This window comes from Chiloscyllium punctatum, chromosome 4 (genome assembly GCF_047496795.1).
Source record: "Chiloscyllium punctatum isolate Juve2018m chromosome 4, sChiPun1.3, whole genome shotgun sequence".
NCBI classification, from domain to species: domain Eukaryota; kingdom Metazoa; phylum Chordata; class Chondrichthyes; order Orectolobiformes; family Hemiscylliidae; genus Chiloscyllium; species Chiloscyllium punctatum.
Window position 1 is genome coordinate 97,586,823 of NC_092742.1, and position 26,114 is coordinate 97,612,936.

At 39.5% G+C, this 26,114-nt stretch overlaps 1 protein-coding gene across 11 annotated transcripts in view; it reads right to left on the reverse strand.

Moving 5' to 3' along the window:
• The window catches only part of LOC140476558 (neutral alpha-glucosidase C-like), a 123,031-nt gene that overhangs the window by 34,034 nt on the left and 62,883 nt on the right, over positions 1-26,114 (reverse strand). For 10 of the 11 annotated variants that reach the window (XM_072569351.1, XM_072569350.1, XM_072569349.1 and 7 more), the window contains 8 exons: positions 21,348-21,474; positions 20,584-20,663; positions 15,476-15,619; positions 10,280-10,376; positions 7,871-7,972; positions 4,541-4,784; positions 3,808-3,872; positions 1,367-1,443 (listed from right to left, as the gene is read on the reverse strand). In XM_072569351.1, the coding sequence (XP_072425452.1) occupies positions 1,367-1,443; positions 3,808-3,872; positions 4,541-4,784; positions 7,871-7,972; positions 10,280-10,376; positions 15,476-15,619; positions 20,584-20,663; positions 21,348-21,474 (936 nt within the window). The remainder of the gene's footprint in view (positions 1-1,366; positions 1,444-3,807; positions 3,873-4,540; positions 4,785-7,870; positions 7,973-10,279; positions 10,377-15,475; positions 15,620-20,583; positions 20,664-21,347; positions 21,475-26,114) is intronic. The other variant, XM_072569354.1, reaches the window with a different exon arrangement.

Genomic DNA, 26,114 nt, shown 5'->3' on the forward strand with positions numbered 1-26,114 from the left:
ACAGATGCTTAAGCCTTCACACTGCTGCTGAGTAACTGGATTATGAGCTCTTACTCTTGGAGCCTGAACTCCTGCCCTGAACAGTATTCCTTCAAAGTCCTGTGGACTGATCCCTGAACCTGAGTAGGTAGTCCTGAGCTGCACCAGACATTTGGCCTCAATAGTTTGAGTTCAGCAGGCTGCAGAAACCAACTGAGCTTCCCAATGAAGAACGACGAAAAACTGGGATTAGGAGTGTGATTGGAGGGGATTGCAGTACATAGTTGGAAAAGGAGCAAATCAGGAACAGGACAATTAACCAGAATTGGAGATTTGGGGGCAATTGAGACATGGAAGAAGTAATGCACAATTGTGACTTCAACAACCAAACATTTTAACATGGAGCCAACAGAATTACTGCTACAACCTTTGAACTCGATTGAAAAATTTTAAGAAATTTATGTTCTTGTCGGTGGTCTACAGCAGTCCTTTTGAGGATTATCAGTTAGGCAGCATGTGGAATAATTGGCACTTTCCTTCCAGCTGGTGATCAGCATCCTGACTTCCTGCTCAACATAGTGGAATCTAATGTTCAATCAACAGCAGGAGTGCCTTTAAGCAATCTTCAAGCTTCCCCAAAAATATCCTCTTTGGTATCAGCCCAGCAAGATATCAGGAATGGGGAAGGAGAAAGCAATAAATGAGATTAGGAAAGACAACGTCTGACATTACAAAAACAAGTATTCTTCAGTCATGAAAATAATTGAAGTTTAGTCATTTCCACTTGACTTATAGAATAACAAAATGTGAAACATTGTATCACATGAGCAGTTAAAACAAGTTGGGGCAGTACGGTGGCTCAGCAGTTAGCACTGCTGCCTCACAGCACCAGGGACCCAGGTTTGATCCCAGCCTCGGGTGATTGTCTGTGTGGAGTTTGCACATTCTCCCCCATGTCTGCGTGGGTTTCCTCCGGGTGCTCCGGTTTCCTCCCACAGTCCAAAGTTGTGCAGGTCAAGTGAATTGGCCATGCTAAATTGCCCATTAGTCAGAGGGAAATGGGTCTGGTGGATTACTCTTCAGAGGGTCGGTATGGACTTGTTGGGCTCAAGGGCCTGTTTCCATTCCGTAGGGTATCTAATCTAATCTAATAGCATAGACATATTTCAAGAAAAACTAGATAAATACCCGCGGATTAAAAAAATAGCAAAATGCACTGATGGGGTTCGATGAAAGGGGTAGAAAGAGGCTCATGTCTCCCATAAATACTAGTTATACCGAATGTCCTTTTCTTTTCTATTCATTCCATTTAATTCATTTACATATTTATACAGCAGGCCTAGAAGTAATGTTTACTTTTAGACACACTGGTTATTTGTCTACTCACCTCCCCTTTCCCGGGAAGTAACACAATCACTTCTGTGATTCCAGCTTTGGTCACTGGATGCACCAGCAAGGCATCTCCTATAGATGACCAAAACAATATATCAATCCACATGTGGTTACTGAATTTATCAAAGATTATCCAGTTTGTGTTGTGCTATCGTATTTTTGAGAACTTCCTTCACCGCAATCAGAGGGATGTAAATGGGTCATTTCCACAGGGGATGATCAGAATGAGAAGACCTTTAACTGGGCTTAAACTGGAAAACGTTTCCAGCAGAAAAGTCAAAAATTCACAAGCATCATCTCTATCAGTGGGAAAAACTCTGTCTATTTTTAACAGTGAAGATAATAACATTTTGGGAATGATGATCTCTCTTTTAAAAAAAAACTCAAGTTTGTTTAACTTTTGAAGCACATTACCTGGATAATTTTTAGGCAAAGATACTCTGCTCAGGAAATTGGGTAAGTAAAATCTATTGACTAACAATGCAATATCCATGGATAAAGCTATCTACGTTAATAGTTGTCAATGCAAGTGCCTATATCAGAATAGTGTTACCATGTCTTAGAATCATAAAATCTCTACAGTGCAGAAAGAGGTCATTCAGCCCATTGAGTCTGCACTGACCCTTTGAACGTCATCCCATTCAGATCCACCTAACCAACACATGTCTGGAGTGTGGGAGGAAACCAGAGCACACACAGATGGGAGAATGTGCAAACTCCACACAGACACCCGCGGCTGGAACTGAGGCTGGGTCCTGGCACTGGGAGACAGCAGTGCTAACTATTGAGCCACCATGCCCATCTTAAAGCTGCTATTCAGACATAATATGAGAGCAACCACTTTGCAGCATGATGAATCAGTAAATATGTTTTGCAGCATATTTGGCAATGTTGAATACCATCTATCTATTCATGTTGTTAATACTTCAACTTTTAGATTTCCTATTTATATTACTGGAACATTTTCTCAGCCTGTTTTGTAATGGTTATTTTTAATTTGTTCACTTTCCTACTGTTCAGGTCACTTCAAAACTTGTACTTTGACCTGGTCTAGAGAAGACAAGTGTCTGAGACACGTTCTCAGACCTGGCCTGAGACACATTCTCAGCCAAAGTACCTTTACAAACTGTTGAAATTATAAGAAATCAGAGGGAGATATTTGCTATCTTTCTATCTTTGTCAGGGAGTCCTTGTTTTGATCCTATCCTGATGGTATAGTTATAATCAGGAGTTAGGTATGGGGCAACTATGGGCACAAACTGTTATTGAATTTTTCACAACGCTGGGCTCTTCCGCCATAGCCCTCCAAAACATCTCCTTTTCAAATATGCAATAGATTTTCTTTGAAAATTACAATTGATTTTGCAGCTACTACCTACCAACTCACTGCGTGAAAAAATTCTTCTTTGGATTTTTGTCAATGACCTCATTTTTTTTCCACCCGGTTATTAATAATAAACATTTCTCCCTATTAAACACCCCCCACCCCCCCATTTAATTCCAAACCACTAATAAATATTCTCTTAACCATACGTAGGATCAGGAGCAGTTCTTTAAGCCAATGAGCTAATGGTTAATTTGTATTTTAATCCCATCCATTCATCTTGGCCCCCAATCTTCATTACTTTTGTCTCACCAAAGTTTATTAATCTCAAAGCTGAGACTGTCAAATGACTTTCTGCCCTAACAGTTTTTTTTTGGGGGGGGGGAGACCTCTACAACTGTTAGCTTTAAGAAAATTGGCCTTGCATTACCCTGAACTGACTAGCTCTAATTGTAAGGTTATGCACTTTCTTTTAGCCTCCACTACCAGAGAAAAATACTTCTCTTGCATTCTATTTCCTTACTACTGACAGTTCTTCAGTTTCTCTTTCTGTGTTTTCCTCTGACATACAACTACCCAGGAAAAACTATTCAGAATTTCCTCTCCCTTCCTTATGCCCTCAAAGTATCTCAAACTCATATTCCAGTTCCAAGCAAACAAGAATCTTATTTATCTGAGTCTCACCACAAAACTAAAATCACAACATCCTCTGAATCCTCTTGACACTTTTCCTGACTGTGGCGCCCAGAATAGGTCACAATAAAATTAATGGAATCGCCTAGTTTATGACATGCATTGTAATACTTTTCTTTTTATCTCCTGTGACTTTACTTGCAAAACCATGGATCCTGTATGCATTTGAATAGCCTACTTGGCTTGTCCTACAAGCTTCAAATATTTGCACGTGCGAACTCTCAGATCTCTTAATTCTTGCACCCCAATAAAATTGCACCATTCAAACTGCTCTGCATTAACTTTCATCTGCAAGGTGCATGTTTGTTTCACAGCTGTATCTTAAAGTCCAATACTGTTCTCAGAATTTAAAGCTCAGCCTGGTCACATATTATTTGTGCAACTGACAACTGGTGTTGACACAGACTGTTATACTGTACCTATCATGAATTCATCATCAACTGCAAATGTGTTGACCTCCTCAGGAAAATTCACCCATAAAGGTCTGTGAAGGAAAATGCCACAAATCACTTACTGTGATCATAACGGAACAGGATTCACTGAGTTTGAAGAAAATTGATGAGATCTTATATGCAAGCGTTTAAAGCTGGGTACTAAAGTAGAGAACAAAATCCATTTACACAGCCAGTAAAGAATCTCTACTCAGGTCAAAATATCATATGCTAAAAGCATTGTGTTGAGACACAAATTGTCGGCTTCCAGCACCTCACATGCGGACTGTAATTTTGTAATTCACTGCCAAAATAACTTCAAGAAGAAAGCAAGCCAAGTATACATCAAAAGAGGGGTTTGAGCGATATGTTGAGAGTCATCCATTAATCAAAGTTTTAAGTGAAAACTCCCTAGTTAACAGGGGGCTATTGGGCATTCAGCGAGGTCAATCCAACAGCAAAGGAAAATGACCATGAGAACTGCTAGTACCCAAGGAACAGGTACACCAGAAATTCAACACTTCCAGATAAAAGGAGGAGGGAAGAATTGGGCATCAGTTCCTCAGTCACCATTCTGGGATGCCAGAAGCTAACATAACTACTTAAGCCTGTTTCAAACCTCTGATCTTGTAATTCATTTAATTAAGCACTCGGTAACTCACCAGGAGCCAACAAACATCATACATTTATTGAAAATACGAATGGAGTGGGTGCTGTTTACCTGATTAATGGCTCTGCCTTGGTATGAGCCATGTAGAAGAGAGTGTACCAGAATGGCAACAAGGCATATCGCTCTCGAATTGTTTCCCGGATAATCTTAGTGTTGTCCTCTCCAAACAACCAAGGCTCTCGTCGCTTTGTCTCTGCATGGGAATGGTTCCTGAAGAAAGGTTGGTATGCAGCAGCCTGGTACCAGCGAACAAGGAGTTCTGGCTCAGGATTCTGTGCAAATCCACCAATGTCAGCTGAAGAAATAAAACATTTTTTGAAGATCAGAAGGCAGAACATCTTATATTGTGAGTATTCTCTCTCTTGCACGGAATTTTCAACAGACACAATTCTTTGAAAAGCCACAAGATGGGAGGTTTAGAAATCATTGCCATGTTAGGACTTATGAAAATGAACTTATCACAATTAACATTATACAGAAGCAGATATGATTGAACATGTGACTTTCCTCCTCCACTCATAGAGTCAATGGGTCAATGGGACATGGAAGACAATTTATCAACTGAAACATTTGGTAATACAAACATAGAAACTTAGAATATAGGAGTAGGAATAGGCCATTCGGTATTTCAAACCTGCTCCACCATTCAGTATGATCATGGCTGATCATCAGACTCAGTACCTGGTTCTCACTTTCTCTCCATATCTTTTCACCGCCTTAGAAGTAAGAACTTTTTTGAAAGATTTCAATGTTTCAGCCTCACTGGTTTCCTGTAGCAGAGAATTCCACAGGGTCACTACTCTCTGAGTGAAGAGATTCCCCCTCATCTCTGTCCTAAAAGGCCTATGCTTATCTGTAGACTGTAATCCCTGGTTCTAGATTCCCTGGTCATTGAGACATGGAACAAATATTTGAAGTCTTCCAAAACCTCAGACCTAGTGACCTATATCCTACGGATCTAAAACGATAGGTGGCAAGACAGTGGATGCTCTGGCTTTGATTGTCTGAAATTCTTTAGATTCTGGAAATGGTCCCAGCAGATGGGAAATCAGCAAATCTAATACCAGTATTCAAGAGGGAGAGAGAAAACAGCAAACTGCTGTGCAGTTAGACTGACATCAGTCATCAGGCAAGTGTGGGAATCGACCATTAAGAAAATCTTCACAATGGACACAGAAATTAGTGTATGATGTGGCAAAGACAACATGGTTTTACGTAAAGAGAAATTATGTTTGAGAAATGTATTATAATTATTTTAAAGATGTTACTACTAGGGAAGATAAAGTGGAACCAGTAGAATACATGGATTTCCAACGGGCTTCAATAATGAGCCTCACAAAAAATATAGGCAAGATATGGACTCATGGAGTTGGGTGTTCTAAATATAATCAACATACGCGTGAATCAGGATCTGGAGGAGGCCAGTCAGCCCCTTGAGCATGTACCACCATTTAGTAACATCATGGCTAATCTGATTGTAATCTCAAATCCAAATTCCTGCCTATCCTACATAATCTTTCACCCCTTAGTTTAACAATAATCTATCTGTGTCTGCCTTAAAGATATTCAAGGCTAGTTAAGAAAGGTCGTAAGGAAAAGCCAGGGAATTGTAGACCAGTGAGCCTGACATTGGTGGTGGGCAAGTTGTTAGAAGGAATCATGAGGGACAGGAATTACATGTATTTGGAAAGGCAAAGACTGATTAGAGATAGTCAACATTACTTTGTGCGTGGGAAATCGTGTTTCATTAACTTGACTGAGTTTTTTGAAGTAACAAGAGAAGTGGTGAAGGCAGAGTAGTGGACGTGATCTATATGGACTTCAATAAGGTGTTTGACATGTTCCTGATGGTAGACTGGTTAGCAAAGTTAAGTCACTTGGAGTAGAGGAAGAACTGGCCATTTGGATAAAGAACTGGCTTTAAGGTAGAAAATAGAGCATGGTGGTGGAGGCTTGCTTTCCCGACTAGAGGCCTGTGATCAGAGGTGTGCACAAAGTCCACTGCTTTTTGTCATTTAGTTAAATGATTTTGATGTGAACACAGGAGGTATGATTAGTACCTTTTCAAATGACACCAAACTGGTTAGCGAAGAAGGTTACCTCAGAGTTGAATGGGATCTTGATCAGATAGGCCAATGGGTCAATGAGTGGCATTTGAGTTTAATTTAGGTTAATGTGAGGTGCTGCATTTTGGAAAAGCAAATCAGGCAGGATTTATACACTTGATGGTACGATCTTGGGTAGAGTTGCTGAACAAAGAGACCTTGCAGTGCAGGTTTATAGTTCCTTGAAAGTGGAGTCACAGGTAGATACCATAGTGAGGAAGGCATTTGTTTTGTTTGCCTTTATTGGTCAGAACATTAAGTATAGGAGTTGGGAGGTCAAGTTGTGACATTGATTAGGCAACTACTGGAATACTGCATGCAAGTCTGGTCTCCTTATAGGAACGAGTTTGTGAAAGTTGAAAGAGTTCAGAAAAGATTTACAACAGCGTTGCCAGGGTTAAAGGATTTGAGCTATAGGAAAGGCTAAATAACTGGGGTTATTTTCCTTGGAGCATCAGAGTCTGAGGGGCAACCTTATGGAAGTTTCCTGAACAGTGAAGGTTTCCTGAATTGTCCTCCAGGATGAGAAGATTGCTCTATGATGAAAGGCTGAGCAAAATAATTTTCTGGAATTTAGAACAATGAGAGGTGATCACACTGAAACATACATAATTCTGAATGGGCTTAATAAAGTAAACACTGAAAGGCTGCTTCTGCTGGCTAAGGAATGTAGAACATGGGGGCACAGTCTCAGGATAAAAAAGTCAGTCAGGACTGAGAAAATGTTGTGAATTCTTGAAATTCTTTATGCTAACAGGTTATAGATGCTTCATCTAGTCAATACATTTAAATATAGAATCCCTACAGTGCAGAAAGAGGCCATTCAGCCCACTGAGTCTGCACTGAAGGGCATCTATTCAAACCTAGCCCCCCACCCTATCCGAGCAACCCTGCATCTTTACCATAGCTAAGCCACCTAGCGTGTACGATACTGCACACTATGGAGCAATTTATCATGGCCAATCCACTTAGCCTGCACCTTTGGACTGTGGGAGCACCCAGAGGAAAGCCACACACACACATGGGGAAAATGTGCAAACGCTACACAGCCACCAAAGGTCAGAATTAAATCCGGGTCCTTGGCACTGTGAGGCGGCAGTGCTAAACATTGTCAAGAGTTTTGGTGTCTCAGAGATTTAAGGAAAGTAAGGAGAGGGTAGGAAAGTGGAGTTGAAGTACAAGATCAGCTATGATCATACTGAAAGGTAGACCAGGCTTGGTAGGCCACATGGTCCACTCCTGCTCCAAACTCTTGTTTTCATGAGTTGACTCTTACCTCCACAGAAGGAGATTCCAGTTATACTGAGATTAAGTAGCATCGGGATTGAGATTTTAAGGTAACTCCATTCAGCTACATTGTCTCCTGTCCATACAGCTCCTAATAAACAGAATAAACTTGGAATGAGAAAGCAGTAAAGCAGGAAAGAATAATCTTTTTCTTTGCGCACATTTCATTGAATTTCTTTTGGGCAATTCACTCTTTCTGCTGTTCACTTCCAAAGGTCAGTCATTCTCTGGCACTTTAACAAAGAGAGCTTTCTTTCAACATAAACTTTGATGGTGAATATTAGGAAGCTCTTTCACAATAGTGAACATTACAAGCCAGTCTCATCCTGTCCATAAAGGGCATCTACCAAGAGTCATTTGTCCAGTGATAAAAAGCTTGGTGATTTTGCCCTCTGTCACCCAGTGGCACAGGCCAAGTGTAGCATTCTAACACCCTAAATGATAAAAGTTTGGGTAAGAGCTTGATCAACTGGAACGTCAAAAGGCAGATGGCTTTGTGGTTGGTGTTATCACCATAGCTTTACAAAGTGACCACATATGGAGACAGTCAGCATTTTGAATCAGGTATTGAAACTGGGATCAGAAATGCAATCAGTAGCATTATGGGTTGCATTATTGTTTTGTTCTCTATTTCTGCCTCTCAATTCATCCTTCACAATCCCAGCTCAAACTTGTTAAGATTACTACAATGGCTCAATTTAGTTTTAAAAAGGTTATTTTGTCCTTTTTTTAGGAAGAGAGGTCATAAAGGCAGAGGTGCAAGGAGTCTAGTTTAACAATATGAGGGGAGTGGCCAGTTCTCCTAGTTCAGTTTTTTTCTAGTTTGTTTATAGCTGTAACAGTCACAAAATGTGTGATTCCAGGGGAGCTGCAAGCTTCAGTAAAGAACTCTATTGACTTTCTTCTGAAATCTCTCTTTGGATGTGTTTCATTCCTGCCTGTAGGAACCTGTATGAATTTACATTCCTGCCAAGGGGTGTGTTTATGGGATGTAACTGGATTGGAACAGTTAATTAGTTAAGTAGTGGTATCAGGTAATTTTTCCAATAGTTGTTATTCTAAATTCTGTTTTCTTCTGTTTGTGTTTCAACTGCAGTGTTTAAATAAATTCTATTTTGCTTAAAGCCGACTTGTTGACCAGTTGGAACACCCACTTCATATCTGCCTTTAAAATACAAAAAACGTAGGGTCTAGGCTACCTTCTCAAAATATTTTAAAAATAGAGATCAAAATAAAAGCTATCATGGTCCAATGAATCAGGCCTATTGACCCATCAGGTCTCATCACGCCTCCTTAGGACTTGGTAAAATTTCTCCTTCATTCACCTTGAATGTCTTGGAAAGAGGCACACAACCTTAGCTCAGCACTGAGAAAGAGTTGATGCATTGTGCAGAAACAGGAAATTTGTGCCAGCAACAAATTTCCAAACAAACAATAAAATTTGATTTGAACTGAGAAAGGTTGAGTGACTCTTGAAAGCTACAAGGATTATATAATATTTGTGCCTATGTGATCCCAGTTCTCAAGCTGGATTTCTAAAGAAGTTTGCTTATTGCATCTGAAGCTTAAAATAGCACAGGTGATCACAGATAGAGCAGCATATCTTCATGGTCAGCAGAAGTCCATGTAAATAGCTAAAACTGCTTAGCTGTTCCAAGCTGCTTGGATTCTGCCATTCTTGCCAGAGCAAAATGGACATTTCTAACTCTGCTGAGCTAAGATTCAGACTTTTATGCCAGACATTCCCACTTTAATACTGTTATTCCAACAGTTCAGAAAAAAGCCACCAAATGGAACAAACATACTGTTACATATTCGGACAGAGTAGAGATGAGCTTCCATGAGGATTTTTGTATTATCAACCATAACATTTGGAGAATTCAGCAGAGATTCACTGCCAGTGTACACTAGATAAACCACATCCAGGTTTCTTTCCAGCCCACAGCCTTTCTCTACATTACTGAAAGATTCAGCACACTCACAGGTTCATACCTAAAACAAAAACCGAAAATGCTGGAGAAACCCAGTAGGTCCGACAGCATCTGTAGACAGAAAAACAGAGTTAACATTTCAAGTCCAATGACCCTTCGACAGAATTCAAGATAGCTGTGAAAGAGTGGTATTAGGCTGATGACAGGGTGAGGCGGGGTTGGGGATGGGGAGAGTGGGGATCATGTACACAGTACATGAGAATGGTGCTTAGAGGGAAAGAGATAACAAAAGAGAGATAGGCAAACAAAAAGATTGCTGCTGATGAGTTAAGAGAGAGAGAGAAGTACTTGGTATGGTGCAAAGAAAACGTGTATGGCTTAAAATGGATTGGCTGTGCTGGGAGTGACCCATCCAAAATAGGACCTAGCCACATAAGCCTTAATCCTGTCAGCTCCTGACCACTTACCATATCTCTGTGAACCAGCAAAGAAGGAGCGAGTCAAGACAAATGGCCTCTCCATTCCTCTAGATCGACGAATCAGACCTTCAGCTGTTGCCCATTGCTGGTGCAAAACACACAGAAACATAAGGTCAACCCTGTAGTTTGTTTTAATACTTTAGAGAACAAAAGTTTAAAAACTGCTCCAAACTCAGGGAATCTAATAGTGACATCGGAGTGTTACCTATCTGAGTCCATTCTGTCAGTTAAAGGAAATCCCCAGTTTACAAGAATGACTGTTCCAGGGGTCAGGCTCTTGATCTTAAGAACACGAACCATGGTGGCTTATCCAACCTGTCCCATTGAGTTGTGACACCTTCTTCATCACAATATGCGTATTTTTCACTTGAGACCTGTCATCTCCAGGGAGCAGGTGGCCATCCACCTTGATGTGGAGGAAACATCTGAGGAATTCCTTCTCGATTGCAAGCCAATGGAACTGCAGGCTACAGTTGTTTGGGTCCTGATGGACTTAGCGAAGGTCTTAAAAAAGGTGTCTGGTGAAGTAGTAATACATGTATTGGTGTTAGTTTTGCAAAATTCCCTAAGTTCAGGAAAAGTTCTATCAGATTGGAGGTACATCTTTAGCTTCTGCAGTCAAGAACGAAGGGAGGCATTAAACAGGAAATGACAGACCAGTTCGCTTGAAGTCTACTGGGGTCAAGTATTGAAAATCATTCATTAAGAAGATTATAGTTATGCACTCAGAAGAACTCAAGTTGTTGGGGAAAAGTAAATCGTTTGCCAAAACGTTTAAAACAAAATAGTCAGGAGACGAGAGCTTGAGCAATTAACTCGCTTTAACATGGCCATGGGGAATTACATCTTCATTCAGAAGAGTCCGACGCAATTCCAATGAAATACAGAATGCTACAATGTATATCGTAAAATACAAACCCACTGCCCATTAATTACACAACCCAAGAGCAATTGTAAGGTCCACATACATTGTCCAGACCTACATTTCTTAATGTCTACAAAACTGAATGTTATCTTAAACTGCAGGTTCAGCTGGGTTAAAACAACTGATAAGGGACAGAGAGAAACAATATATCATTCTGTGAGCAGCACTATCTAATGGCCTGAAGAGCACAGACAGCCTGTAGCTGCAAGGTCATACTATCAAAACAGCATTCCTCAGCCAGAGTACAGTCAGCATTATGCTAGCAGGCTACATTGTACTGCAAAAATTGCTTTCTGACAAAATAGCTTCACAGAATTTTGTGTCAATTTTGGTCAAATTTTGCCACATTAAGAGGGAAGAGTCAAAAATAGTTTTGCAAAACAGAAAACATGTTTCATCAATTTATTAGAGTTCACCAGAGGAAAAAGAAATGTGATGTAGATCAAGTGAAGCCTGTTGGTGCACTGTGCTTGGATTTCTAAAAGTCATTTGACAATCTGCCACATATGTTCTGGGAGTAATTAGCACATATATATTAGCTGACTGACAGAAAGCAGAAATTATTCATAAATGAGTTTCTTTCTGCCTGTCAGGATGAGATTAATGGAGTACTGTAGGGATCTATGATAGGGTCCAAGCTTTTTAACAATTTATATCAATGATAGAACAGCAAAGCCATGGCAGCTAAATTTGCAGATGGCACAAAGATAGATAGTAACGTATGTTGAAAAGAGGACATAACAAGATTGCAGATGGACATAGAAAGATTGAATGAGTGGGCATTAAATATGGTGCAGTGTAACTGTGAGAACATGTGAAGTTGATCAATTTGGCAGAAAGCATAAAATGAGAAAAGTATGATTGAAATGGAGAATGATTCCTGAGGGGGCATAAGGATATGAGTGTAATGGTGCATGAGTCACGAAAAATAATGCAGTAGAGTCAGTAATTAAGATGACTAATGGAATTTTATCTTTGATTACTAGAGGAACAGAACATAAAAATTAAATGATGTGGAGATGCTGGTGTTGGACTGGGGTGGACAAAGTTAAAAATCACACAATACCAGGTTATAGTCCAACAGGTTTATTTGGAAGTACTAGCTTTCAGAGCGCTGCTCCTTTGTAAGCTTCAGTTATTATATGGCATTAGGGAAATCCCATCTGGAGTAGTGTGTACAGTTCTGATTTCCTTATTTATGGAAGGGTGCAAAGTTATTGGAGGTGGTTCAGAAAAAGTTTGCTACCTTGACACCTGGATTGAGCAAGGTGTCTTACGTGGAATGTAGTAGAATAGAATACTAATTTATCATCACTCATATTTTTACAAGAAATACAGTGAAAAGTGTTTAAGTTTCCATATTCTGGTGCCTAATATTTGGACAGCCTGGGCTTGTTTCCTCTAGAGTTTAGAAAAGTTAAAAAAAACTCAAGAAGCTTGACAACATCTAAGACAATGCAGCCTGCTTGATTTGCACTGCATTCACAAGTAGCTACTCCCTCCATTATTCATGTTCAGTAGCAGCAGTGTGCACTACCTACAAGATGCACTGCAGAAATTCACCAAAAATCCTTGGACAGCAGCTTCCAAACCCAAGGTCATATTCATCTAGAAGGAGAAGGACAGCAGATTCATGGGAACACCACCACCTGTAGATTCCCCATCAAACCACATACCATCCTGACTTGGAAATGTATCACTGCTCCTTTAGTATTGCTGGGTCAGAATCCTGGAATTCCCTCTCTAAGGTAAAGGTGGGTAAACTTACAGCACATGGACTGCAGCAGTTCAAGAAGGCAGCTCACCACCACCTTCACAAGAGCCACTAGGAATGTGTAATAAATGCTGGCTAGCCAGTGACACCCGCATCCCAGAAGTGAATAAAGGGGGTACGTGAGAATGTGAAAGTTGACATACAAATATATCATTCCTGAAGAAGGGCTCATGCCCGAAACATCGATTCTCCTGCTCCTTAGATGCTGCCTGACCTGCAACACATTTTCAGCTCTGATCTCCAGCAGCTGCAGTCCTCACTTTCTCAAACAAATATATCAACCAAGATCTTAAAGAATAGCAGGGGGGCTCAAGGAGTTGAATGGTCTACTTCTGTCCCAATTTCAAAGGATCGAGATAATCCAGGAGAATACTTTGTCCTGATGCAGCATATCTCTTTTATCAGTGAACTTTGCCCAAGACAAAATCAGGTCCATTTCTCAGTTGATAATATTCTACAACATGACAGTCACTACATCAGCTGCTCTTGACCAAAGTCATGTTCCAAGAGAAATGGCACACTATCAATGTTCTGCATGTTTCATGTAACTTGCACATGGGAGTATCACATCAGCATTTGGTGTTATGACGCAACATTGTAAAAATGTGGAATAATGTAGTGACGGCTGGTCTCATGATATCAACAGAGATGTATCGTTAGCACAAACAAGAGGAGTTTTGTTTAACAGAAGTTTACAATCCTATATCTGAAAAGAAGAAGTACTTGTAAAAGGGATGGACTTTTAGCATCCATGGACATTAATATATATGATCTGATAAGCAGTTCAGAGGCGAAGTTGAAAGACGAGAAAATTAATGTGGAAGGCTTTGTAAAAAATTGGAATAACAGAGAGTTAGGAAAAGACGGCAGGTTGCTTTGTTAGTTAACAATGGCATAAGATTATTGATGACAGACCACTTTAACGTTAAAAGATATAGAATCAGTTTGGGTAGTGATAAGGAATAGTTAAGATCAGAGGTTTTGTGTGGGAATAGTTGAAAAGCCCCCAATAGTGGTTACAATCAAACAGATATTTATGAAAAATCCTCAATAATTATTCGTGACTTTAACTTCCATATCGTTTGGGAGAATGAGAGTGATATCTTAGAAAATGCATTCAGAAAATGTCTTTGGGATAATTTCTTCGAACATATTCCAGACAATACAAAAATTGGTGGAGTTGTGGATAATGAGGAATGTTGTCAAAGAATACAGCAGGATATAGATCTGTTACAAAGTTGGGCTGAGAAACAGCAATTGGAATGTAATCCAGGTAAATGTGAGGAGTTGCATTTTGGGAGGTGAAAGTAAAAATAAATGATAGGAACTTTAGGAGCATTGATATGTACAGAAATCTTGGGGTGCAAGTCCATTGCTTTCTGAAAGTGGCAACACAAGTGGATATGGTGGTAAATAAGTCTTATGGCATGCTTTCCTTCATCAGTCGTAGCATCAAGTATAAAAGTTGGCAAGTCATGTTGCAATTACAGAAAATTTTAGTTTGATGACATTTGGAGTACTGAGTACAGTTCTGGTCACCATACTATGGGAGGGATGTGGAGGCAAGAGATATTTACCAGGATATTGCTCAGATTGGAGTGTATTAGTTATAAGGAGAGGTTGGACAAACTTGCATTGTTTACACAAGGGTGTGGGAGACTGAGTGGCAACCTGATAGAAGAAGAGGAAATTATGAGAGGGCTAGATAGAGTGGAAGCGTCAAATACTTGGGAGTATAGACTTAAAGTGAGAGGGGGAAAGTTTAAAGAAGATGTGTGAGGCAAGCATTTTTAGGCAGAGGGTGTTACACGTCTAGAACATGTTGCCAGCAGATATGACAGCTATGTTTAAAAGGCATTTTGACAGACATGTGAAGTTAAGAGAATACTGGGATACGAATCATGGCAGGCAGATGAGATTAGAATGGCACTGTGTTCAGCACAGACATGGTGGCCTGAAGAGCCTATTCCTGTGCTATACTATTCTATGTTAAAAGTGGTTGGAATATTACAGTCAGGAAGTTTTATTGCAGTTGTACAGGGCATTACTGAGACCATATGTTGAGCACTACATACAGCTTTGATCTCTTTATCAACGTTCCCTTTAAGACACACAGCCAGCTCTGGAAGCTGCTGCACTTTGAAGGTCCACACAACACCAGAAAAAATTAGAAAGAACCTCATCCTTACATGAAAAAAAATTGTTTTTAAAGCAATTCAGAAAGCATTCACTTGATTCATTCCTGGGATTAAAAACTTATTTTATGGAGAAAGGTTGAAATCTTTATTCCTAATAACATCTCTCACTTCAATGAGTACAAAATTCACAAAAATAAATTTCCAGTTAGAACAGGATACAATGCATAATGAATCCATCTTGTAGGTCTGTGAATTACTAGTTCTCCACCACTACAGTTACTGATAATGTGGACTCCAACAATCTCCAGAAAACAATCTATATGCCAGTTGCACAAATCATCATTTACCTGATAAAAACCATACAGGTTGTGCATCTCTCGGTGCTCCCATCCACCAGCATGCATTGCATTCTTGTGCATAGTGAGTTCAGGTCCACTAAACACAGCTGGCTCATTCATGTCATTCCAGACAAAAAGAATATCTGTGGAATCCTGCAAAACAGAAATGCATTCCATGGATTAACAAACTGCTTTCTCCTTTCTTTTTCCTCCTCTTTGCTCTTAATTGCATTCCATGGGCACTTCTTGCCCCAATGTGATAATATTCCATGTATGGGTCTAAATTGTAATTGGGATGAAACTGGTCTTTGATAAAATAGGCAATTATGAATCAGCAACCAGTTTACCAGATACAACTGAAAGAAATTAAGAAGAAAATTGAACAGGGGTTGGAAAGAGCTGATCGGTCATTTAATCCCTTTCACCACCATCATCAAGGACAAATTTCACTTTGCTCACATAGTTTATTTTACTGTAGGGAAGGCACCATATGAGCTCAAATCCAACCCCAATTTATGTTCACACACTTGCACAGATCACTGAATAGTAACAAGTGCAATACCTGAGCAAGTGTTTCAATTTCCACGGAGGCACAACTCCAGAAATCCTGGCCCCAAATATGATGCATTATTTTCAGACGGCTTGGCGTTCAGTTCTAATTTGTGTACTTATGGCACACAAAGCCAACTGCTGGTGTGCTAGTTTCAACTGGAATAGACCCTAGACTGCCTTTGGTGAGATCAGCAAATTTAGTTCTGATCCCAAAATAAAGCAGCCATCATCTGATCTGAAAGAACATACTGGACAGAATTAAAAATAGGGGCTGGGTTTTGCCCGCCAGATGGAGAGGCAGTGAGAGCATGAGGTTGTCTCTTTTCGAAATGAAACGCTATATTAAATGCTGATTGAAACCTCAGGATACTTACCATATCCTACCCATGTCAGTTCCTACTATCTTAGTAACCTATGCTACCCACAGACCATGGCCCTTTATCCTTCCTATGTCAACTTAGTGGCAACCCATGTCCACCATTATGTGCTCATACATCTTGCAAACTGAACTTCCATGGCCAGGTCTCAGGACCTATACTCAGAGGAGATGGAGTTCCTAAATGTCTTTTGAAGGGTTAACTATTTAAGAAAAAAAAACTCTCATTGATAAAAATCTATTCACCACATTTAATTTCCTTGAATTCCTTATAAAGGCAAGTTCTAGGACAAAGAGGGTACAGCTGGTTGGAGCTGTCAAACTATGAAATGACAGACATCAGACTGTGATAACAAAAGGCTGTGAAAAGAGTCATGTAGCACTAATCCTGGAATGATCACATATGGATTTAAGTCAACTGACAGGAACAAACAGATCTACCTCTCCAAAGGACTCCAGCAGCTTTGGACTTTCTCTTATCAAGTCGAAAGTGAGCAACTTGTATTTTCAACATTTTGAACACTGAAGCGAAAGTCAGATAAAATCAAATTGTGAAGTTTAAATATGCAAATTAAAACCCATTCCAAAACCAACCAAAATTCCTGTGAAAATGAAATGATGTCTGGAGTTGTCCTTCAGAGCCATTTTTGTAACAGGCTCCCCAAGTTTATTAAAGTTAATGAAAGAAGAGGCTGTCCTTGTTTGTGAAAGTTTAGGTCTGAGTATTTGTGAATGAGGTACACCATTCCCCAAACACCCCCAATTTATCAACAACATTTCAGGAAACTATACATTAATTAAAACAATTGTTCATATTATCAGCCACAAAAATAACTTACAAAATAAATTAATCTAAAGAATAGACATAAAATTATTAGAAAAAGTAGGAAGCCAGGGGAGAGGTTTAGAATTGAGCAAGACGACAAAAACTTCGATCATGAGAGGCAAAATAAAGTATGAGAGCAAACTTGCAGGACACATAAAAACTAACTTTAAAAGCTTCTATAAAAGATTACTCAATACCAGGTTATAGTCTAACAAATTTATTTGAAAGGTGCATGGATCAGGTGGATGAAAGAGCAGCATTCTGAAAGCTAGTGCCTCCAAATAAACCTGTCGGACTCTAACCTGGTGTTGTGTGATTTTTAACTTTGTCCACCCCAGTCCAACACTGGTTCCTCCACATCATTAGCATAAAAAATTAGCAAAGACAACTATAGGTCCCTTATAGTCAGAAACTGGGGAAATTACTTGGGGAACAATGTAATGGCAGAAGAAATGAACACATACTTTAGTTCTACCTTCACAAAAGAGGACACAAATAATTAGAGAAGCAGGAGTCTAGTATGAAGTAAGAATTGAAGAAAATCAATATTACCAAAAAAAGATATGCTGTTCGAGAAATTAATGAAGTTAATGGCTGACATAATCCAAGGGCTAATAATCTGTATCCCAGAGTACTAAAGGAGGTTGCCCTGGAAACACTGGATGTATTTCTGAAGAACAGCCAATCTGGACTCGTAACATTAACTATGTTTCTGTCTTAATGAATACTGCCAGATGTACTGAGCTTCTCCAGCATTCTCTGTGCTTGTTTCAGATTTCCAGTATCTGCAGTATTTTGCCTTTATTATATTTATTGCTCTGATCTATTTTGTGCCTCTCTGGTTTTTGCATGAGATTCTTTTCTGCCTTTTTCTTACAACTCAGGCAAGATCAGAGAACTTCACACACAGGAGAAACACATGACCTTCACAAAATTCTTGGGTTCATACAAAAAAAGGTAAAGTCATCATAGTTTTTGTTGGTGCTGATCCTTCAGACATGTAGTAACCCTGATTTCTTGTGTTCACACTGTTTTTAGAATACTTTATCCCTTCTCCTGATAATGTAAAAACAAATAGATAATGCTTTAAAATATGATTTTCTGCAGTTGGATCAAATCAGTTAGCTTGTGACTTGATAGTTGAAGGGTAGTGTTTTTACCTCTGGGTCAGGAGACCAGAATTCAAATCTCACCTGATCCAGAAGTGTGTAATAACATTCCTGAACAGATTAATTTGAAAATATCATCATGTGTCTTGATCGCTGAGGCCTTGTGGTGCGGTGACAGTGTCCCTACTCTAAGCCAGAACACCTCTCTGCTGCAGAAATGTGTAATACCATCACTAAGCAGGTTGATTAGAAGATACCTGTGACTTGATGGTAAAGACTATTGTGGTGCAGTGTTACTGTCCTTAATACTGAGCAGGACACCCAGGTTCAAACACCACCTGTTCCAAAGGTGTGTAATAAAATCTGATTCCTGGAATGGCAGGACTAATGCATTTTGAAAGTACAAGTAAGGACAGAACTTATACAATTAATGGTAGGATCTTGGATAGTGTTGTGGAACAGACAGACATAAGGTTCAGGTACATAATTCTTTGAAATTTGCATCACAGGTAGACAGGGTGGTTAAGAAGGCATTGAGCATACTTGCCTTCATTGCTTAGACCTTTAAGGAGAGGAGTTGGGACATCATGTTTAGGTTGTATTGATGATGCCCCTTCTGGAGTACCGTGTGCAATCCTGTTACAGGAAGGATATTATTACAACAGAGAAGGTTCAGAAAACATTTACCAGTATGTTGCTGGGAATGGGGTGTTTGAGTTTTAAAAAAAAACTGGAAAGGCTGGGACCTTTTTCACTGGAGCATAGGAAGTTGAGGGGCAACCTTTTTGAGGTTGATAAGATCATGAGGGTTACAGGTAAGATGAATGGCAATGGTCTTTTTCTAGGGTCAAGGAGTCCAACCTCGAGGGCATATTTTCAAGGTTCTAAAAAGATTTAAGGGCTAACTTTTTTTTACCAAGAGTAGTTTGTGTGTGGAATGAGAAAGTGGTGGATGCAGGTACAGTTACCCAAATATCTTTTAAGTGTTGTAAGTTCATGATTATGAAAGGTTTGGAAAGATTTGGGCCAAGTACAGGCAGGTGGGACTGGTTTAGTTTGGAATTATGATCGGCATGGACTAATTAGACTGAAGGGTCTATTTTCATGCTGTCCGTGACTCTATGACTCTGTAAGGAAAGATTGAGTCAGTTAGGATTGCATTCACCATTATTTAGAAAAATGAGGGAGATTGCATTGAAACTTATAAAATTCTAACAGGACTAGATAGGTTAGATGCAAGAAGGACATTCCTGATGGTGGGCAAGTCCAGAACCAAAGGTTCAAGGAAGGGGTAAACCTTTTAGGACTGAGATGAAGGGAAATGTTTTCACTCAGACAGTGGTAACCCTTTGGAATTAACTACCACAGAAAGTCATTGAGGCCAAAATGACATGTATTTTCAAGTAGACAGTTGACATAGCTCATGTGGCTAAAGGGATCAATGGAGAGTGAGATTAGTGCATTAAGCTCGATGATCAGCCATGGTAATATTGAATGGTGGAGCAGGCTTAAGGGGTCAAATGGCCTACTCCTGCTCCTATCTCCTACATTTTTATGATTAGAAAATATCTGAGATTGGTGGTTGGGAGGTCTCTTGTGGCACAGTGTTAGTGACCCTATATCTGAACCAGAGGACTCAGAGGTATATAACAGCATCTTTGAAAAGTTGGTTAGCAAAATATCTGCGACTTGCCGGATTAAACTGGTAACTGATTCAGAAACATGGGTGACTTATCAGTGGAGGATAAAAGAGAAAAGTAACACAGGCGATTTGGCAGTGGAAAATATAGTTCAGTGACTTGATAGATAGGGCTTTTGTAACACACTGATAGTATTCCTACCTTTGAACCAGGAGGCCTGGGTTCAAGCCCCACTTGCTTCAGAGGTTTATCATACCACAACTCAAAAGGTTGATTATAAACAATCTGTGACTTGACGGGTCAAACCTTTCAACTTCCACCTCAACTCCCTTGATTTTATCCACATTTTTATGACGACTGTTTGTCTGAATCTCCTCCTCTCCCCAGAAATTCTATATGTTTCTCATCCCTTCAATGACACCATACTTAAATTCAAAGATGCCACACTGTCTCGAACTCTAACATATTCTGCCTCAAAGTTATGAAATAATGTAAATCCCTTCTTTTGTGTTCTCTTCTACAGTCAAAAACCAGTCTGGCGTCCCCTATTTACAGTCTCACCTCCTTTCGCCTGCAATCTTCAACTGCGACAATAAATATTTTAAAATACTTACCTTGTATTGGTCCAATCCGTGCTTGTTGGCATACCAGTTGCGGACTATGGGATTTGTGAAGTCTAAATAGGCTGACACACCTAATAATGCACAAAAATACAAAAACAAATTCCTGTTTATTCATATCTTGCAAAAACCTGACACTCATGATAGGAGTGGACAGCAAGATACTTAATTCTTGATATACCTGGACCAAAGCAGAATTTGGAGAATTCATACTATGAAACCAGCAGCAAATCACACTTCTAGGAAACTGAATTAGAATGTACTAATATTTTTCATCAACCAGTTCAGACCTATCATGACATCAGCAGATTCAAAAATATCTAAGCATAAAGGAGAGAATGGCCACATCCACTTTTCACACATTAAAGTCTCATAAATCATAAAATAAGTAGCCAGGCAATTTGTTTCTTGTGATATCAGCTGAAGATGAATGCTGATGGAAAGAATTCATCTGCAAAGTCTAGGTTACACATTCAAGTTTCTGGAACAGGATTTGAACTCAAAACCTTCTGACTCAGATGCAAGAGCTTCACCACTGAGCTGAGGCTGACATCAAAGAGAGAGGGAGGGAATGAGTGTGTCAAGTGAACGAGTAACTGGCAATTAAGCAATGCAAAATATGGAGAAAATTCCACCCACGCATATTTTGTCAGGTTTGAGGCCTGAATATTGTGGAACAAATATTACTGCACACTTACAAAGTACAAAAAAACCCCCAGAAAATGTTAATCACCTAAGAAGATTCACTGTTTCCTTACCTGGCCAACAGGAGCCATGGTACTCCTCACCATCTTTATCCATGACAAAGTACTTCTTGGATTTGGCTTCACAGTAGAATGGGTACTTCTTGTCTACTTTTATGTGAGCATCAATGATAACAACTAGCTGGAGACATAAGAAAACACAATGATCTCTACAAACTGAGTAAATGCTTATCTAAAGGAATGGTATGGTGCATTTTATAGCTCCTCTGAAAGTGCTGATTTACTCAATAATTGTCAGGAGACTTCTGGAACTATAAATAAGTTACTATTCTCCACCTACATCTTCAACAATGAGTCATGCTCAGCTACCTAACAATGTAGGGAGGAATGGGTGGGTGGCATTGGTGAGACTATGTGCAATTGCAATCTGGACATCTATCTACCTGCTGTCCATCTTGATTCAGTGACAGCCTAAGTAAGAAGGTTATGGATTCAAGTTTGTGCTCCAGGTACCTGAGTACGAAATCATGTCTAGCAGTACTAATTCAGTATTGAAGAAAGCTACACAGCCATTTTTAGATGACATGATTTGGAGATGCTGGTGTTGGATTGGGGTGTACAAAGTTAAAAATCACACAACACCAGATTATAGTCCAACAGGTTTAATTGGAAGCACACTAACTTTCGGAGCGACGCTCCTTCATCAGGTGATAGTGATGAAGGAGCGTCACTCCGAAAGCTAGTGTGCTTCCAATTAAACCTGTTGGACTAAAACCTGGTGTTGTGTGATTTTTAAATTTTTAGATGAGGCATTAAACTATTGCTTCATCTATTGTTTTATGGTGGTTGTAAAAGATCCATTATTCAACAAACAGTAAGGGAGTTCTTCAAATCTCCAGGCCAACATTTATCCCTTAACAAACATCATTAGCTTTCTTTTGTCTGTTGCATGCAACAGGCTGTTGTGGATTCTACAGCAGTGATTAAATTGCAAAAGTACTTTGTTGGCTGCAGAGTACTTTTGGATGTACGAAAGTAAAAAAAATTCTGTCTGAATAATATAAATCAAGAAATGTACCAAGTTAAAAGTAATGAAAAAAATTCCATTGTGCAAAAATAGAAGGCAAGGTCTGTTGTTTAAATTAGACTGAACAAAGTAAAAGAACAGAAATAAAAGTATAAATCCAGCTTGAAGAATATTAAGAAACAAAGACCTGAATTTATATTACGAGGTTAAAGCCTCAAAGTGCTTTATAATCAAAAGGTACTTTTGAGCAGTAGTCACTTTATAATGCAAGAGTCACAGCAGCCAATTTTCAAACAGCAGTTCTCAGGAACAGCTGGTTGAGGATAAATACTGCTTAGGATACAAGGTGAACTCTTTTGCTTTTCTTCAAAACAGTGTAATAGAATCTTTCAAATTAACCTGAGAGAGCATATGGGCCTCAGTTTATCATCTCATCTGAAATATACTGCATTAGCATCAGCCTAGACTCTTGTGCTAAAGTCCTTAAGTGCGATTTCAAACCACCATCAGACCCAGTGGCAACATTGTTATCCTCTGAGCAAAAGAGGACTCCACGTAATAGTGACCATCATGGAATCTTGGTTACAATTTTGACATAGCTGGGAGACAAATATTCTAATTTATGATAAGGTACTTAAAGAGGACAAGGAAGTTGGAAAAGGAATACTGTAATCTTGATAAAATAGACAAAATAGTTTGAAACCTAAAGTACAACATTAGAAAAAGGGGGCATCATCAGGAGCGAAAAGCAGCAGTAAGTCTCTGGGTAGGTTGACTCGAGGAACAAAAGAGAGAAAAAATGGAAGATTTTCATATGTGTTGTCTACAACCTACCTAGCAGTGATAATGTAACAGGATGCATAAATACTGGAAAATGAGATGAACTTCGTTTTCCACATAGATTGGGAAAATTCAGCAAGTCCCAAAAAATGGCAAATTGCTTTTTTTCTCCATTCTTTAACCTCATCAATTCAGTAGATACACAGTTCTGCTTATTCACCTGGATCTCAGATGCCCTTATTTCCTCACCACTTTTATCAGTTTGCATGCAGCAGCAAAATAGTGGACAAAATAGTTTGAAACCTAAAGGAGAATGAACAAGTTTTACAAGCAGGGCATGCTACAAGACACTCCACTCCAGAATAACGTGAGCCAATGTGTTCTTGAATGAATGACAAAACAGACTATATTAGATTTCACGATGAGTAATTAACCAGAAAATTAGTCAACATTGTTGGAACACTCAGCTCACAGTGACCACAATATAACTGAATTAAGTTAATTAATACGCATTTGAAAGTAGAAAGAAGAGTTACAATTCTAGGCTTTAATAAGACTGACTATGAACAGATGAGGCAGACATTGACCAGTGTATGGTGGTCTGAACTGTTAATTAGTAAAAATATAGATGAACAGTGTGAAGATGTTCAAAGAAGTTTTCAGTTAAGAAGATTTGTATATATCCTGAAGGGCAAGAGCATACTTCTGTAACCAATCAGTAAACGAAGTGAGAGATAATATAAGGCGGCACAGTGGCACAGTGGTTAGCACTGCTGCCTCACAGCGCCAGAGACCTGGGTTCAATTCCTGACTCAGGCGACTGACTGTGTGGAGTTTGCACATTCTCCCCATGTCTGCGTGGGTTTCCTCCGGGTGCTCCGGTTTCCTCCCACAGTCCAAAGATGTGCAGGTCAGGTGAATTGGCCATGCTAAATTGCCCATAGTGTTAGGTAAAGAGGGGAATGGGTGGGTTGCGCTTCGGCGGGTCGGTGTGGACTTGTTGGGCCAAAGGGCCTGTTTCCACACTGTAGGGAATCTAATAAAATTATAAGGAATGGCAGCAGAAACAACAAAGTCATATCTCTGGGAAGGCAATTGTGCAGTGGTTTTGTCACTTGCCCAGTAATCCAAGCAACATTCTGGGGCCCTGGATTCAAAGCCCAGCAATGAAAATGTGAACTCTGAAGTCAATAGTTAGGTTAAAAATCTGGAATATAAAAATGTCGAATGATGCCATCTTCTCACGTCTGGCCTACATGTGACTCTAGACCCACAACAATGTGCTGATTCATAATGGCCCCCTGGCATAATGGCCAACCATGCAAAATTCTCATTAACATCTGGGATATGTGCTAAATTCAAGATGGGTGTCCCACAGACTCGCCAATCAACACAATGACAGTCATACTCATTGAATCATGCCTGAAAGACAATGTGCTAGCAACCACCATTACCATTCCTGTAAATGCCCTATGCCCATATGCTATATAAGATCAGAATGGATCAAGCAGTTGAAAGCTGGGCATGCATACAGAACTGTAGATCATCAATAGCATCAAAATTACATTCAACCACAATCTGTAACTTCATGGTCATACAACTTTATCATTATGATCAATACAGGATTATATTGAGCTGACAATATGGAAATGCCTAGAAATATCCTGTTCAGAAAATTCAGAACACATCCAAACAGATCGATTACTCCTATCAATTCATTTCACTCTCAAACATTGACAAAGTGATGAATCATTTTGTCAACAGTGCTAACAAGTAGCACTTGATCAGCAACAAGCTGCTCACTGTTGGGTTCCACCGGATCCCCTCGAATCCTGAACTTGCAATATCATAAATCCAGATGTGCCAAGGTATCGGCTTCCTGAGTTGCAAGTGACAGCCCTTGACATCAAAGCAGCTTTTGACTGGTTGTGGGACAAAAGAGCAAAAAATTCTAGCTAATACGAATCAACAGGAAACTCTCCACTGGTTGGAGTTTTACCAAACACAAAAAAAGATGATTGTGCTTGTTAGAGGCCTCAAGCACCAATGTAGGAGTTCCCAGGGTAGAGACTTCAAATGCCTCATCAATAATCTCCCTTCAACCTGAGGTCTGAAGTGAAGATATCAGTGATGACTGCACATTTTGCAGAACCCTTTACAACTTTTCAGATACAGAAGCAGCACTTGCCTAAGTGCAGCTCCAACAATAAGATGCTTGTACCATCTCAAACATAGCAGCACTTAACTTCGTCATGACCACTGCACAGTGGCAGAAGTGTGCACCATTTGTGAGATACACGGCAGCAATTCACCAAGATTCCTTTAATAGCACCTTCCAAATTCAGAACCTGCTCTCTGCAGAAGTGCGGAGGCGGCCATTGCATAAGGACACCTCAATATACATGTTTCCTTCCAAGGCACATCCTTGTAAAGACATCACAGTTCTTTCACTACTGCTAAGTCAAAATACTGAACTCCCTACTTTACAGCACTGTACGTGTATTTAAATACCATGGACTACAGCAGTTCAAGAAGGTGGCTCACCACCACCTTGCTCAACAGCAACAAATCCTGGTGTTGCCAGTGATGCTAACATCCCAGGAATGAATAATAAAGAAAACTCTCACCAGGGATATTAAAGACAACACTAAAAATTATTTTAAAACTAAGTTTAGGGAAAGAGGATGCTGAGTAACGTGGCTCCCTTAAAAACAGCTACAGGTGAGAACAAAATATAAGTGATATGAAGAAAACTGAAACCATCTGAAAGGTAGGTACTAGATAGCTTTAATATAAGTAAATAAAATAGTAAATGACAAACGTAATGAGACTGAAGATAGTACCATATTCCTATTCAATCCGCAACTAAAAGTAAAGAAAAAAAACAAACAGATGCTGCCTTTACTGATTGAAAAATATAGGCTAAGATATTATAGGCATTCCAATCTTGAACTTTCAGAACTCTTTGTGACATCATTTGGAGTAGTTAAGTCTCAGAATTGATTCCTGTTCTC